At 41.3% G+C, this 17,878-nt stretch overlaps 1 protein-coding gene across 8 annotated transcripts in view; it reads right to left on the reverse strand.

Moving 5' to 3' along the window:
• Positions 1-17,678, reverse strand: part of HERC4 (HECT and RLD domain containing E3 ubiquitin protein ligase 4) — a 117,369-nt gene extending 99,691 nt beyond the window's left edge. For 2 of the 8 annotated variants that reach the window (XM_060194342.1, XM_060193993.1), the window contains exons 1-2: positions 17,287-17,677; positions 15,069-15,364 (exon numbers count right to left, since the gene is read on the reverse strand). In XM_060194342.1, coding sequence (XP_060050325.1) covers positions 15,069-15,294 — 226 coding nt within the window. In that variant the 5' untranslated portion in view covers positions 15,295-15,364; positions 17,287-17,677. Of the gene's footprint in view, positions 1-10,388; positions 10,521-15,068; positions 15,365-15,842; positions 15,867-16,938; positions 17,023-17,286 lie in introns of those variants that run through there. The other 6 variants (XM_060194275.1, XM_060194059.1, XM_060194130.1 and 3 more) reach the window with 6 other exon arrangements.
• Between the last annotated feature and the right edge of the window lie 200 nt (positions 17,679-17,878).

Consider the following 17,878-nt stretch of genomic DNA (forward strand, 5'->3'; position numbering starts at 1 on the left):
AAAGGTAGGAGGAGAGAAAGAACCAGCCATCACTCTGGTACATGTGCTGCTGGGGATCAAACTCAGCAACTTACGCTTGAGAGTCCATTGCTTTATCCACTGTGCCATCACCTGGACACTTTTTTTTTTTTCCTCTATTGCCACCAGGGTTATTGCTAGGGCTTAATGCTTGCACTACAAATCCACTGCTCCTGGCAGCTCCCCACCCCTTTCCTTTTTTTGTCCGGGTTTACTTGATGGGACAGAGAAATTGAGAGGCAAAGGGGAGATAAAGGAGAGACACCTACAGCCCTAAAGCTTCCCCCTTACAGGTGGGAAGTGGGGCTTGTGCATGGTAATGTGTTCACTCTATACCTGGCCCTATTCTCTCTCCCCCCCCACCCTCTCTTTTTCTCTCTCTCCATATACACACACATACACACATATATGTATACGTATACATATACATACACATATGCAGGGAGCAAAAACGGGAGATAGGTTATGAGCCTGGCATGAGCCTTAATCTGTTAGCTCTCATAACTTGAGGCAGCAAGTGTAATATTACCCCTACTTCACAGATAAAGACATAGATGTAAAAACTTCAGTTAATTGAAATACTATCTTTTGTTAATATTTAAAATATTATAATTAAGGGGGCCAGGCAGTAGTGCAGCAGGTTAAACGCAGGTGGCACAAAGCACAAGGACCTGTGCAAGGATCCCAGTTCGAGCCCCTGGGTCCCCACTTGCAGGGGAGTCGCTTCACAAGCAGTGAAGCAGGTCTGCAGGTGTCCTTCCCTTCTCTCTTGATTTCTCTTTGTCCTATCCAACAACGATGACAGCAATAATAATAATAGCAACAACAAGGGCAACAAAAGGGAAAAACATAGCCTCCAGGAACAGTGGATTCATAGTGCAGGCACTAAACCCCAGTGATAATCCTGGAGGCAAAAACAAAAAACAAACAAACAAAAAATCACAGTTAAAATTTTGTAATTTTGTGGTCCAGGAGGTGGCGCAGTGGATAAAGCATTGGACTCCCAAGCATGAGGTCCTGAGTTCAATCCCCGGCAGCACATGTACCAGAGTGATGTCTGGTTCTTTCTCTCTTTCTCTTCCTATCCCTCTCATTGATAAATAAATAAAATATTAAAAAAAAAAAGAAGAGATTTTGTAATTTTTTTTTTAGAAGAATCCTTTCGGGGTATCAAGAACCACTGACATATATATTTTGAAGAGGAAAAGTCTGAATATAAAGACCATATATATCAACTAGCTCTTTGCCTCAATTTATTTCCAAGACAGAGAAGAATGAACATTCAGAAATACTAGTAGTTTTTGTGTTTTCTTAGAATCTTCATTTGTATATTTAGCATTCATTTAGAGTAAGGCCATTTATATTAACTATATACTTTCTTTATTCTTGGTGTTCAAACATGGGGGGGGAAGAGGGGTTGCAAACCTTAAGAAAAGAAGCACCTCACAAGATCAGCTAATTCTAAAAAATCTTCCATAAGTAAACCAACCAATCCAGAGTTTATATCCCTATCTCATACACCAATAAATTATCCCAGGTCAATACAAAGCAACTAGAACCCAACCCTATAACCCAAAAGGCTAGAGAAATTAATGAGACTAACCTAACCTAAACCATTTATTCTATCCTAATAAAGATGCCTAAAGTAAGTTTTCTACCCTGCAGGAGTTAACTCAGCATTTTTATATAAATCACAGTATCAGGAAGACAGCAATGCAATCTATTAAGTTACTGACTGCCAGGCACTGTACTTGGTACTGCACAAAGCAAGTGAACAAATGCTTACAAAAGCAACTAAGAAAAAATAGTAACAGTAAAGAGAAGGGGAAAAAAGCAACTGAGTAGAAACAGCAGATGGTACTTCACTTAGGTACTGTCCGAAAAACAGAAAGGGAACTGTATCATGGAAAGATTAACCTATATTAGTAAAAAGGATGGAGAAGAGTAGAGATGATTAGTTAAAAAGCTATTGCCACAGCTCTTGTATGGACTAGTAATGGTCTCACTAGAATTAAAACAGAATATTGCATTAAGGTTAAGAGTAAACGATCTAGGTTCAAGAGTTGAAACTATCTAGAGGTTTTCTCTGCTGTTTATAAACTTAACATTTCTGTTGTAGATAATTCGGAGTATGGAATTGTGACTATCAATTTTTTATGTGGAACAAATTTTGAGCCAGAAAATAAACTACCAAAAATCATACTCTAGTTGCAGATAGGAGGAGGGACTTTAGCTAAAGGTCACATACTTTGCCACCTGAAAAAACAGGAGTGTTACTGACAAAGGGATTTCAAAGATTTGTTAACTGTACATGTCAGTGACATGAAAAAGGAAGGTGAGTCTGAGGTTTGAATCTAGAATTTGGGAGTCAGGTGGTAGTGCAGCGGGTTAAGCGCAGGTGGCACAAAGCCCAAGGACAGGCATCAGAATCCCGGTTCGAGCCCCCGGCTCCCCACCTGCAGGGAAGTCGCTTCACAGGCGGTGAAGCAGGTCTACAGGTGTCTATCTTTCTCTCCCCCTCTCTGTCTTCCCCTCCTCTCTCCATTTATCTCTGTCCTATCCAACAATGACGACATCAGTAACAACAACAATGAAAAACAACAAGGGCAACAAAAGGGAAAATAAATAAATATAAAAAAAATTTTTTTTTTAAATCTAGAATTCAAGCAAGTAAACAAGGAAGAGAGTTGTTTTTCTAATGTTTCAGAGACAGACATAGTTAACTTATAGTACAACAGATTCCATTTAAAGTGTTTCTTTCGTTCTCCACATTTTATCATTTTATAATCTCAAAATTTATAATTTTTCTTTGCTGTTCTGATGTATAAATTTCTTCCAGACACAACTGGATATTGTTTATTAACAGTGTATTTACATGCTATGCAAATAGCTTTAGACAATCAAAAGGCATAATCAAGTGTATTTATCTAAAATTTGTATCAGCAGATCATTTGGGCACTATAAGGTTTTAAAAAAATGCATATATATACAATTTATTCAATTGTTTATGTTCCTTAAAATATCAGTACAATACTCTGTGTTATAGTCTGAATACTTCCCTAAAATTAGTATGCTAAAAACCTACCCCCCAAAGTAGTGCCATTAGGAGGTGGTTATCAGGACAACTCTCATGAATGGGGTCAGCACTTTTCCCATGGAGCTACATAGTCCCTTCTGGCTTGTAAGGACACAGGGAGAAGAGTCAGCTATGAACCAATAAGTGGGTCCACAGCAAACAGCAAACCTGCTGAGAGCTTGACTTTTAACTTCTATCTCAGGAACTGTAAAAAATGTTTGCTATTTAAGCTACACAGACTAAGCTAATTTTGTTATAGCAGCCTGAGTAAACTAAGACATCTAATTATTAAATAATCTTCTGCAAATAAAAGATGCATCTAACGTCCATCAGTCATGTGACTCTCATAGGATGAAAAAGGGATCTTCACTAGGGAAAAATAGAAACAGGTTGGGGGTAAGGATCTACCTGCCAACACCCATGTCTAGTGGAGAAGCAATTACAGAAGCCAGAACTTCCACCTTCAGCACCCCATAAAGAATTTTGGTCCATACTTCCAGAGAAGTAAATGTTACGGGAAGATGATCAGAGGGCTCTGAACTTCAATTCCATCAGGGCCCAGAGAAAGAAGAGGTGGGGAAGGGGGAGGATCAGAAGTAGTAGGTGTGACTTAGAAAGGAAGAGAAGGGGGCCAGGTGGTGGCACACCTGGTTGAGCATGCATGTTACAATGCACAAGGACCCAGGTTCAATCTTCCAGTCCCCACTTGGCAGGGGGTAGGCTTTTCAAGTGGTGAAGCAATGCTGCAGGTATCTATCTTCCCTTTCCCTTTTAATTTCTGGCTGTTTCTAGTCGATAAATAAGGATTGTTGTTAAAATTCGGAGGTTCCAGCTGGCCGGGCTTGCTTCACGGGCGGGTAACAGAGACGCGGAGACAACAGCTGGGCAGGGAAGCTGTATTTCTTTATTCAGGAACAACGATTCATAAACTAAGACAAACTAATTACCAAACAGAACTCTGCTGTCTCTTTGAGGCGGCACAAGCACTCCCTCTTACTCTGGAACTCAGGAACCCTCTCCAACTCTGTCACTCTGGAACTCTGGCGGGGTTCCTCGGGGCAGGGCCAAGTGGGCCCACAAAATTAACAGGACTGATCCAATTCTCTTGGCGGGGGAGAACTAGAACCCAATGTAAAGCATACAACAATTCCCCCTTTTCTTTTAACTAAATGGCTACAGTATCAAGGGTGTGAGGTGAACAGAAACCTATATCGTACAGGCATTTTTATAAAAAGAAACTGGCACAAACATGGAGAAACATGCAAGCAAGTGACAAGAACCAGTGTGCTGCTAAGAGAAGGCCTGAGGGGGCCATATCTGCCTCTGTGGGCTAAACTTTATCAGCTTAAAAAAAAACATTTCTTGCCTCTGGGGGGTGTACTTGCCTTGATGGGCATTTGCATGGGGGCGGGGAACGGCCTAGAGTCCCAAAGGCAGCTGGCTGCAATTTACTTACTAAGAAACAAAACTTGTTATTAGCATATTTCTAAAAGAGAAGGAATTTGAGACTTTTACATATCAACGTCTTTTAACCTTTTGTTACACCCATTCAAGATGGAGACACACCCTAGTTGTGGGCAGGAGAGGAAACCTCAGGCATGAGAATTAGCATAGCCATTGTGCGATCTACTATTTCTAATAGAGAAGGTAATGGAGAGTTTTACATATCAACAAGTCTATTTAACCTTTTGTTTAGACCAACTTAGTTAAAATATATTGCTTGTTAACTAATTTTTACCTTAGACTTTAAATGTAAGTTAATTTTATCTTTATGAGAATTACGTTGAAAACCTTTTTCATTTAACTTTGTCTAGTAAGAATTTAGCCTTAAAGTTACTGTTTACCAAACTTTAAACATACACATAAACATGGTCATTAATACACAAGGAGAGAAACCTGTTACGAAGACATGTCATTTTGAACACGAATTTAAATCTGTACTGTCTTAGTTGTTGGGGGGGGGGGGGTTCACCATCCGGAGGTGGCTTCCCGCGCAGCTTCACTTCTAGGAATTGCAGGTTGCGATCTCTGCACAAATCTCTGCGTACTCCAGCTTGTTTGCCTTCAGACCGGACCGGCAGCTGGAGATCTCGTGTGCCCAGTTTCGGCAGGGAGCCCGGGGGTCCAGGAGGCCCGGGATCGTTCCAGAATTTATAGCAAGAGGGCAGGCGGGCCAGCATTGTAGAAGGCATGGGCCTAGGTGCCCAGGGGTGGCGGCCATGATAGGCCGCCGCGGCCCTGCCCCATGGCCCTGCCATGTCTGCTGCCCTGCTCGCAGTGGCCGAGCAGCGTGGAGGGATCACGCGTCCAGTGCCCTGCGCCATGCGGTGGAGAGCCGGCTCCTGTGGGCTGGCCTCGGGCTCTTGTGTGTTGGCCTTGGGCTCCAGCGTGTTGGCATCGGGCTCCAGCGTGTTGGCATCGGGCTCCAGCGTGCTGGCATCGGGCTCTAGCATGCTGGCGTCGGGCTCTTGTGTGCTGGCGTCGGCCTCCTGCGGGCTGCGGGGCTGCAGGCGCGGTGCGCAGGGTTGTCTGGGCACAGCCGGCTGGCTCGCTGTTTAACCAGGTGGAAACAGCAGCTCCGCGCCTCGCCTCCCGCCCGCTGGCTCTTCCCGCTGGCTGTTCTGAGTTCGCCCGAGCGAGTGGAAACCACAGAGTGGTCCAGAGATAAATGTTCCAGAAACAGCAAAACAGTCTCGTGAAGAAAGAGCAGAGGCCTTTGGAGATCTCTTCACAAGCAGAAGAGAAGGCCATAGTGCATAGGTAGCCAAATTGTCTTTACTTATCTGAGAGATGCGCAGGTCAGGTCCATGTGGGCGCCATTTGTTGTTAAAATTCGTAGGCTCTTGCTGGGCGGGTTGGCTTCACTGGCGGGTAACAGAGACGCGGAGACAACGGCTGGGCAGGGAAGCTGTATTTCTTTATTCACGAACAACGATTCACAAACTAAGACAAACTAATCACCAAACAGAACTCTGCTGTCTCTTTGCGGCAGCACAAGCACTCTCTCTAACTCTCGAACTCTGGAACTCCCGAACTCTGGCGGGGTTCCTTCGGGGCAGGGCCAAGCGGGCCCGCGAAATTAACTGGACTGATCCAATTCTCTTGGCGGGGGAGAACTAGAACCCAATGTAAAGCATACAACAAAGGATAATAAAAATAAAAATAAAAAAGAAGAGAACACAGGACCATAGGGGAAAAAAATGGGCAAATATATAGTTAGTTACAGAAATAATAGTCAACCCACATCTGTGATCTTGGGAGAACTAATGCAGTTACCAAAGGAGACACAGAACTGGTGGTAGGAAAGGTGTGGAATTATAACCCTGTTCTATCTTATGATTTTATAAATCAATATTAAATCACTAATAATTTTTTAGAAGGGCATTTTAGTTTTTCTTTCCTTCACTGTTACCATCCTCCTTTGATTTTTCTCTATCATATCTTTAAAGCCTGATGGCAAAGGAGTCCAATGAGCTGTATTTCTTGCTCAATAGGCCGTTATCTCTAAGTAATATATATTTTTTTGTCTCCAGGGTTATTGCTATGAATCCACAGCTCCTGGAGGCTATTTTTTCCTTTTATTGCCCTTGTTGTTCATCGTTGTTGTTGTCATCGTTGCTGTTATTGCTGTTCTTGTTGTTGGATAGGACAGAGAGAAATGGAGAGAGGAGGGAAAGACAGAGAGGAGGAAAGAAAGAAAGACACCTGCAGACATGCTTCACCGCTTATGAAGCGACCTCTTGCGGGTAGGGAGCCAGGGGATCGAACTGGGATCCTTATGCCAGTTCTTGCTCTTGGCGCCATGTGCACTTAACCTGCTGTGCTACTGCCCGGCCCCCAAGCAACATTTTTTTAAGCATCACATTTTTTAAAAATGTTGGCATAAACTTTTTAAATACTTATGAGAGAGAGAGGAACAGACCAAAGCATTATTCTGGCATATGATATGCCAAAGATCAAACTCAGGACTTCATGCATGAAAGTCCAACACATTGTCCTTTGTGCCTTTTTTAAAAAAACAATTTTTATTATTTTTATTTATTTGTTAGATAGTCACACCAGAAATTGAGAGTAGGGAGACAGAGAGGGAGAGAGACAGAGAGACACCTGCAACACTGCTTCTCCGCTTGTGAAGCTTTCCCCCTGCAGATGGGGACTGGGGGCTCAAACCTGGGTCCTTGCATGTTGTATTATGTGCGCTCAACTAGGTGCACCACCCTCCCGTTTTTTTGGTTTTTTTTTATCAGAGCATCAGTGAGCTGTTGGGACCTCTCATATGTTAGTTTTGTGTGCTACTGCTGTATTAACCCCTGACCCATATCATTTTTTGAAGAACTGTTGAAAAGATACTTTATCTCATTATAATTTCTTTGAAAGAAGTACTTATTTATGCTTTTAGTGAGAAAGACTGCTGTGGCACATGTTACTACCAGGAATTGGACCTGGACTCTCTGGTGCCTCAGAGAGCAAATCCTATGGTCTACACTGAGCTCTATTTCCTCTTAATTTTTCCAAATGAGTTCCAACAAGGTAACTGAAGACAAGCTGAAGACATGCTTTCTTTCTCAGCACAGTGTCTGAGACACAGTAGGAAGACACTCCTCCATCTCACTTGTTTTATTCTTTCCCTCTTTTGTTACCCTTGTTTATTGTCATTATTGTTATTGCTACCATTGTTACTGGATAGGACAAAGAGAAACTGAGAGAGGAGGAAAGAGACCTACAGACCTGCTTTACCCCTTGTGAAGCGACCCCCCCCAACCCTGCAGGTGGGGAGCCGGGGGCTCAAACCGGGATCCTTACGGCGGCCCTTGTACTTCGTGCCATGTGCGCTTAACCCGCTGCGCCACCGCCCGGCTCCTCCATCTCTCGTTTTAAAGGACAACATCACAACCTAGTCTCTTCTTCCAAATTTTCTTCCCTATTTTATAGAAAGCAAATTAATTCCTATTAAGTAGTGGATAGTCTCCAAAATAAAATCATATTCTTTCATTTGATTGATTCTACAAGCTGACTTCAATTTTACCTCTCCAACTTTCCTGGTTTATTACTCTCAGACATATCAGTTAACCAAACTAACTGCCCCTTTAATAGGGCTCAAACCTACCTGGGCCAGTTGAACTACTTTACCTATCTAGCGCTCTCCCTCATTCTTTCCTACTTGAAATACCTGTCCTGTTCACATGCTGCCTGCAGAAACTCACCTAAAATCCAAATCTCAGATGCTTGCAATATTCACCTCCATACAGAACTCTCTGCATCTACAGAACTTAGAACATTCTACATGCTTTGCTATTTGCGTAGTCCCTTCTAGATCTTTAGCAGATATTCACCACAGAATATCCAAATGGTTAACAAAGGAACACATTTTTCAGCTCTTATTTACAAATATCTAGAAATGAATCCCCCAAATTTAATATGTGAACATTTAAATGGTCAGATATTACCATCAATAATATTCCTAAACAATATTTTATAAAATTAGAAAATACTGATTATTCAGTTCTTATTGGAAAAAAAAATAGCAGAAATACAGGACATACTTCCAACCTGTATGCAGAAGTACATGACAACAGAAGTCTCAATGCGTGAAGGCTTTATGGTTTTACTACCAGATTTTCTAAATTCTATAAGAATATGTAACATTTTTATAGTTAAAAGGAAAATTACGGGAGAAAATGTGTTATTTCAGAAAATGAGACTTGGCAAAGGAATGAGACTAAATTTGTTATTAACATAGAATCAAGATACATCACAATAATGTGGAAAAAAATACTACTAAAAGATTCTAGAATGTTTACTTTTTTTTTTTTAATTTTTTTTATTAATTTTTTTTATTTTTGAGAGAGATGCAGAGAGAGACACACACATAGAAACACCAGAGCACTGCTCAGCTCTGGCTTATGGTGGTGCGGGGGATTGAACCTGGGACTTAGGAGCCTCAGGCATGAGAGTCTGTTTGCATAACCATTATGCTGTCACCCCCGCCCGAATGTTTACTTTTAAGCAAAGAAAAACCAGATTACAATTCTATCATGTTAGAAGGCAAAATAATAATAATAATAATAATTCAGTTAAATAAAATATGGTTTAAAGAATGAACCATCAAAATTCAAGATATTTCTCTTTTAACAAAAAAGAGCTTCAAGTAAAGCAAGTATACATAGCATAGGTCTTTCCTGCATGTAAAGTAACAAACAAATTCATTAAGATCTAAGAATTGCCTTTTTAACTCCAGGAGGATAAAAAATCCATAGAAGCAGTAGGAGATAAGTCATGAGTTTTAAAATATGAGCTCTTCATTCTACTCACTAACACAGTCCAAGACCAAAGAAATCCTTGTAATGATGCCTGTAAAATTTCCTCTATTTGTCTAACATGCATCCCAAGTACCTGATGTGCCTTGCAATCTACAAAAGTTAATCATCTATGACATGCAACTTGTTTTACTATGTGGTGTTTTGGTGAAGTTTTTTTTGTATGACATACTGGAAATATGAAACTCTTAGAAACTTATTAAGGAAAGATAATAGGAAGACCAGACCTATCTGCAACCAAAGTCCTTAATAAATGTCCAAACTGTGAAACTGAAATCTACCATACTCCTATTTTGTCAAGGAAAGTATGTGGGCTCACTTCAAATTGGGTTTGGAAAAAGAGAGAGAGGAGACGAGCACAACACTGACACATTAATCACAAAGACAGAGTCATTGGTTCCAACTCCTCTAAAGCAGCCTCTCTTAGCTCAGACTCGACATCTGAGATTATTGTTCTTTCTCTGTGCTGAAGCATTCACCATGCCAAGGACACAACCCTCAGAGACACATGGCAGACTTGACACAACACAACTAATCCAAATTCTAGTGGCAGCCACACCAAATTAATTGTGCATGGCAGTTACTATAGCCCTTGGATAGAAGCACAGCATAGCAGTTGTAGACAACAGAGGGATATAGAATATGATATGTAACAGAGGAAAGAGGTAAAATGGGGTTTTATTCAGTTGTTTAAGAATTCTTCATACCACAAAAGGGCTATAAAGAAGTACCAAAATGGTATCACCATGTAAGCATCTCAATAAAATTATGGTTTATTTCAATATGCCATCAGATACAGAATGGCAAAGAAACAATCTCTGCATTAGTATTTGATCTGCCTCAAAGAGAAGATATTATTGTAAATAAGTTTAAACATAAGCACAATTTAGTGAATAAGGTAGGAGACTGGTAGACAAATTTTCAGATTCAACTTATAGATGTTCACCAGTCAACTGCTGTTTTGACAAATTACTTACCAACTTGTGCTGCCATTTCTCCGTAAATTTATCCCCTAAGATGAGGATAATTCTTGCAAATTGTGTCACAAGCATTTGAAAGGAACCATGAGTTATTGTGTAATGCTCTTGAAATTCCTCAGATGTAGGGTCCTACACAAAGTAAAGTATTATTATACATCTCTCTAACAGTAGTCATCTGTTCGCATTATCTTTTCCCTACCCTTGATATTGATTGTTGGGCACTAACCTTTCTCAGAGTAAAGCTTCCAAGCAAGCCTCCATTCCTGATCCCAAGTAATTACTTTTTTTCACGTCTTTATATTATCCGTATCTTTCTCTACCTTACAAGGTACTGTATAAATGAGGAGTTATTAAGTATAATGAGCTTCATTAATACTACAAGCTTTTGTTTAATTATATATATATGGGAGAATTTAGTTATTTTTCAATCCCCTTAAAAGTGAATGAATTTACTTCCCATATTTGTACATTTTTCTTATGTTGTTTTTAAAGTTTTCAACTATTTAAAGGAGTTCATTTTACATTTCTGTTTTAAGAACAGAGAAGGTCAGAAAATGAAGAAAGGCGAGCAAGCATTCACTGCTCTGTGACCAAAATGCTTTGCCTGAGCGGCCCAACAGGAAGCATTACCACTCACAATCTTTGTATCTTCTATAGAAGAGCGGAATACAGTAATAATAAATTGTATCAGTGTTCAGAACTTTATCTTTTGCTGGCTTTGCTAATTAAATGAGTCTGTATTTCAAGAGCAAACTATGTTTCACTTTTCAGTTTGTGGTAGCACAGTATTACATCTTAAAAACAGAATGCTTAACATTCTTATAATTCCTAACAGTTTTTCTTTACATTTATGTCGGAAGGAGAGGGGGAGAGAGAAAAGGAAGGTGAGAGAATAATAAAATGATGTCTTTACTGCATAACCTTACTTACAAAATAGTAGCAAGAGATTTTTTTTTTCAAAACTGAGAGTTATATTTAAAAAAACTGACTGAAACTAGTTCCCTCCTAGATAAAAATGTATTCTTCTAAAAGTAGCAGGAGGTGAGGGGAGACTTTTGGATGTAAAGGTAACATCACAGGAATTATAGTCATCTCAACATTTGCTAACTTCACGATTGGTTGTTGGGCTCTTGACCTCATTTAACTTCTGTTCACCTCAACAAATATTCCCCATATATGAAACAAGGACCACAACACGCCTTTCCTAACATGTAATACTGTTTTGAGGATTAAATGAGATCATCTATTTGAAAAAGATTTATAAACCACAAAAAGCTATCAAAACTGTCTTTTTACCGAACGATCATTTTTACAGAGCATCATCCACAAACTATGACCATAAAAATTCAGTAGTTTATAACATCAAACTAATAGAAAACTGTGTATAAATGATGTATTTAGGATCATGGTGACAAAATTATGATTGGATATGCTGTGAGTAAATATTATATGTTATTTTTTAAATGTTAAGAAGTTTCTCTTTAAAAGTTAAATTGAAAGTATAAAGATAAAACAATTCACTCAGATAGCCTGGCCTAGCATACAGAATATTAAAAAGGTACATGCGTTAGTTATGAATTAAACAAATCAAGAGCTACTATTAAAAAAGTATTACTTTTATTCTAATTGAAAAATACATTTAAAATGAAATAGATGTTCACTTCTCTGAAAATAATTCAGAAAGAGGGCCAGGCAGTGGCGCACCTGGCTAAGCACTCACATTACAGCACCCACAGACCGACCCAGGTTCAAGACCCTAGTCCCTATTTGCAGGGGGAATGCTTCATGAGTAGTAAAGCAGGACTGAAAGTCTCTCTCTCTGTCTCTCTCTCTCTCTCTCTCTCCCTATGACCCCCCTTTCAATTTCTCTGTCTCTATCCAACAATAAATAAAAAGATTTTTTTTAAAAACTCAAAAAGTTAGCAGTGATAAAAGTGTACAACAGAAACGAGGTCAACATGTATATACCGCACTCTTGGTATCATAAAAGGAAATCAGTTAAACCTTCCTATGTGACTCCTAAAAATGTCCAGGATGGAAACCCCTCCCAGTAGGCCACAAGACAAAAATCACTTACTACAGTGTAAGGTCAAGTCTTCCAGTAAGCTATTATGACTTTCAAAAATAACTTGTCTTTTAAAGAGCGAGTCCACCTGTTCACTCACTGTACAATATTTACTGTAAGTAATGCCAATCTCTACTGGAAAACAATTCTTACCTCCCACCTATGTCTGCTTATTTCTAACACAGCCAAAGTGCTAATGAAGTGAATTATATTTATTACATGATTCTAAAAATTCAACCAAACTCAATTCTGAAGAAGGACTTTTAAGTCAAGAAAAAAAACAGCTTCATATCTCCTAATTAACCCCTCAAATACACAAATTTTAAAAAGAGTTTGGAAAGGTGTACATTTAAATCACTAAGGAATTATTTCAGAAAGAAATAACTAGTTTAAGACATTAACAAAATTTACCATTCATGCATCTTGAATGTAAACTGGTGTTCAAAGATGAAGCCACTATCACAGCAACAGCTTCCCTGTGAACTTTTAGTCTACACTATCTCTGTGACCTAAGAGTACTTCAATATAGCAGTGAGCCTGGACTTCTGATGATAAAAAACTTCTCCTGGAAAATCTACTTTAGCTCCAGAAGAGAATTACTGAGTTAAACTCAAGCCTTTATTTTCTCCCAGCAACCTTTATTTAATGCAATCTCCCAATGACGTTTTTCATCAATTTAAACTACTTAAAGTAACATTGCGTTCTGTCAAATTTCAGTTTTTCCCAGTTATTTCAGTTATGTATAACATAACTCCCAACCCAGGCTTTAAATTTTTCAAAGATTATTTTGTGTCTTTCATACGTCTGTTCTGTATGCTGTGATATGATCTGGACAACAATGAAGCAATCCTAGAGAGGAGATCACAAATCAGATTAATTAGGCCTTCCAACTTTATGTCACTAAATAATGTTTCCAAGATGAATCAATAGGATGATATATAAATGTCACAATGCAATCATCACAATGTCAACATGACAACGAAGAAGCCTCTTTTGGCTAGTTTAGTTTCTCAGAATCTTGTCTATGAAGTTAAAGGCTGTTCCAGGCACTACAGTAATTATGAGTGAACAGTGTCTACCCTTGTCCTGGACACAAAACATGGGTTCAGTGATGTTTAAACCTTAGCAAATTTTATTAATTTAAGTTGCAAGTCCTATGTTCTTGCTTTATACTTTTGACTTGTTTTTAGCCACACAGAAATTATGAAAACAGTATGAAGAGATGTCCAGGTATTTCTGTGGGGCATACGGAACAGTAGTAGGCCCCAAACTATAAAAATATAAAAACCCAAGGCATCGTTGCAAGTTCAGCAAATGCCCCATCTGCTTCTGAGACGGTGATAGATACTTGTCAGTAAACTGCCATTCATTTCTAACATCATGACAATTTCAGTGCCTGAGATTATGAAAGCACAGTAAGATTCCATAAAATACTCTTGGTAGAGCAAAAGAGAGATGTCATATACCTTGACTTCTGCAATAATTAAAGCAAATCTATCAAGCATCACTACCGCTTATGCAATAAAACTAAATTACAATTTAAGGCGGAACAAGATTAAGTTCTGAACAACAAAGAAAGGATGAAAGCTATACAATATTACAAGTTAGAAAAAGTGAGGTCTGGCATGATGGTGAGATGGTATGAAAGATGAATAACATGCCTTCATTTAGTAACTTAATACCTACATTAGTCTCTCAAAAGTAGATTAACAACAAAAGCCACTTAAATAATGAAGTGGTAAAGAAAAACAAGTGCCACAGAAAATACTTAAGTGCCATTATTATTAAAAAAAGAAACTGAATCAGTACAACTATAGCTTTAGTTGAGCCTACCACCTTAAGACTTAACTTTTAGTTATAACCGAAAGTAAAATTCACCTAATAACATTCCTAATTGTGGTGGAATCTGATTTCAAATTCTGTACACACAGGAAAACGGAACATAAAATGTGACCAAGTTCCTCAACTTTTTCATTATCCCACAAAATTATTTTAAATTTTGTTTGTATGGCTATTACAAAGACAGGGCATATCACATTCACAAGACTTTTAATAGTGCTGCTACTTGAAAGCAGATGAGAATAAAATAAAATTACACATTAAAATTACTAAAGATGGGAGTATGGAAGAACCAGGATATATTTTAGGCAAATAAAAACCTTTAATTTTTTTTATTTTACTGGTGTATGAAAAACAGCACAGTAAATTTTGCATTAAAAATCTGTCCAAGGTGGCTGAATGGTATTCACAAAAGAGGGTCTCTATTCCAAACTAATGAAAACTATATGTTCTATGCAAAGATCTACATGCCACAGATAGTTGTTTGTTTGTTTTACATCATCATAATTATGCTGATACTAAAGTTTCATAAAATAAGCACTTATGATGACAGAGGATCTAGTGGGGGTTGTATTGTTATATGGAAAACTGAGGCATCTTATGCATACACAAACTATTGTATTTACTGTTGAATGTAAAAATATCAATTCCCCAATAAAGAAATTTTTAAAAAGCACTTACAACGTTAACAGTTAAGAGAAAAATCATGAATTAAAGTACTTAGAAACACATAAATGTAAAAGACAAAGTAAACAAAAATCTTATCAACTTACCTGGTTTCTTTCTGGATTTTTCATGACCTAGCTGCCCTAGATCATTACATCCACATGTGTACACTGTTCCATCGTCCAGAACAAATACAGTATGTCTGAGTCCACAGCCTACATCTCGGATTTTTTTATTCAGAAAAAAGTCACTTTTTCTGGGCTCTAGTACAATTTCTTCATCAATTCCACCCAAACCTAGCTGTCCAAAAGATGCATTTCCCCAGCACAACATGTTTTTGGTCTTCCAGTTTCAATGAAAAACTCCCTTCTGACACACTGGAAAGATGGAGGTATTCCTATGACTGTGAAGATAGGAAAGAATCTATTAAGACATTAAAAGACATGATACATATTTGTGCTTTCAAGTGCAAAGTCACCACAACTACAAGTAGTAAATATAAAATGTTCTACAATTTGTCACCATAAGTAGCAATCAGTTGGTTTCAAAGCTGCATTTCTGACTCTTTAATAGTCTAAACACATCATAAAGAAACACTTAAGGAAAAATGTATCACGCTTTGCATGATTCTTTTTCAAACATATTATCCACTTTAGAGCTTTTGCTATCCTGTGACAGGTGAACAGAAATTAACTCCCTTGCTCAAGTTACTCCCTTGGTATTTTCTGCTTTATATAATTTCAATGGAAGCAAGAAATGAGATAGCCACTGCCCCCCAAATCAAGCTTTTACTTGATTTAAAATCAAGTTTTAAGCCAACTACAGAAACATAAATCCTTGCAATCTCCCTCAAATCACAGCAAATCAAACCCAATACCTACCTCCAGGTCAACAGAAAACTGCAGTTCTTATCTGTAACAAATACACACACACACACATATGTGTGTGTGTGTGTGACCAACAGTAGAAACTTCAAACCTCACACGATTTAAAGGACTCTTCCAATGACTCATTAATATGCTGAGAAGATTAATGGTTTTTCAGCCAAGCCTTTAAAACAATCGCTTCCAAAGATCATATTTTACAAATCGGAAATACAAACACTCCAGCCTCACCGGTGCTTTCTTCTAAAAGTAACTAACTATAAAACACAACAAGAATGCTGTTTAAATAGCCTCATCCTCTCCAAATCCAACATTCCTTATTAGACGAGATAACCATGACTGAAGGGGGGATCCCCCTGGGCCATCTCCATGTACACCTTTGAGACAGTCACTGGCTGATGGGAAAAGATGGCCAGCAAGTCCAGCAAGGCGGGTTTTTCAGGAGTAGGGCTGGGGGCTGGGTCGCTGAGAGGTCGGCGGCGAAATCTGCAGGACGCGGACACTATTTCTCGGCTTGCGAAGATACAAGTAACAAAAGCCTCCGCCTCATCTAACCCTACCCAGTTTTCGTCCACACGGAATAATCAGGAATAATCACTGAGCAACACACCACACCACACCACACCACGGTGACACACACGCGCGCGCACACACACACACCCCACACGGTGACAGCAAAACCAGCCCTCTCCTAGGCCCTTGGTGGCCACCCGACTCCGGAACACCGAAACCCCGACAAGTTTGCAAACTCGACTGCAACTCGGTCGCGCCGTGCACGGGACTAAGCTGCCCCGCGGCGGCGGCGGGTCCCACGGGGGCGGGGAGGGGGGGGCGCAAAGTTTGCTTTTCTTCTTCGGGGGCTTCAGAACTCGACAGGTCTCCAGAGTTCTGCATTGCCTTTTTTTTTCCCCCCAATTACCGAGGACAAGGAGGGAACCCCAGCTTTCAACACACGAGGTGTAGCCATCCTTAAAAAAAAAAAAAAAAAAATCCGGGTAGAGGCGAAGGCGTTCTCTCTTTCTCTCTCTCCCTCTCTCGCTCTCCCCTGCCAGCAACAGGTAGGGTGGGGGCAGGAGAAGCAGCGGGTCCCCACCATTTTCAGGACCCGCTCGCCGATCAGCTCCGAGGGCCGCGGGGACAGGAGCCGCCCGCACACGCCCCACCCGAGCCGGGGCAGCTCGGCGGCCGCAGCCCGCACAGTCGCCCAGGCCGGCGGCCCAGGCTCGGCACCTAGGCGGCCCCGGGCCCCAAAGGCCCTGCCCCGGGGAGCTGCGACATTCCAGCCCCGAGGCCAGGCGGCCCCGGCTCTCGCCTCGTCCCCGCCCCCCACGCCCCGGGGAAGCGCCGCCAAAGCACCGGGCGCCCCGCCGGCCTGTAGCCGCCCCGCCCGGCCGGCCGGCCGGCCCCCTCCCTCACGCCGTCACACACACCCCGAACCCACCCGGGCAACGTCTCATCCGGCTCCCTCCAAGCCAGGGAAGCCCAGGGCGAGCGCGGGGCGGGCCCTCCTCCCCAGAGAAGGAGGCAGCGCCACAGCCCGGGCAGGTCTCCGAGCGCCCGGACCCTCCTCCGTCAGCCCCGGGGAGAGGCAATCGCCGGGGCTCCTCCGCCGTCGGTGCCGCAGCCCCGCTGCTCCCACTCCCCGGCTCCTGGGAAACTTTACCGGGTTCCTCGGTGTGTGGGGAAGGGGGTGGGGTGGGGGGGAGAAAAGCAGCCACCGCCGCCGTCCAGTCCAGAAAGCAGCCGTCAGCGACCTGGATTGGAGCAGGAGGGTTAGGATGCCAGGCGAGCGGCGCGGAGAACGCAAGGGGCGGGCAGAGTTGTGGGGAGAGACTGGGGAGGAGCGAGGGGAAGGAGGGGTGGCTGCGCGGGGGAGGGGCGGGGGCGGGGCCAGCCGGAAGTGAATTCCGGAGCACGCGCCCGAGTTCACCCACTTCCCGGCCCGTGCGCCTGCGCCGGAATCCTCCCCGGGCCTTACCCGGCCGAGCCGCACGCCTGCGCAGTCTGCTGCATTGCTTTGCCGGGCCGTCCGC

Source organism: Erinaceus europaeus, chromosome 1, assembly GCF_950295315.1.
Source record: "Erinaceus europaeus chromosome 1, mEriEur2.1, whole genome shotgun sequence".
Lineage (NCBI taxonomy): Eukaryota > Metazoa > Chordata > Mammalia > Eulipotyphla > Erinaceidae > Erinaceus > Erinaceus europaeus.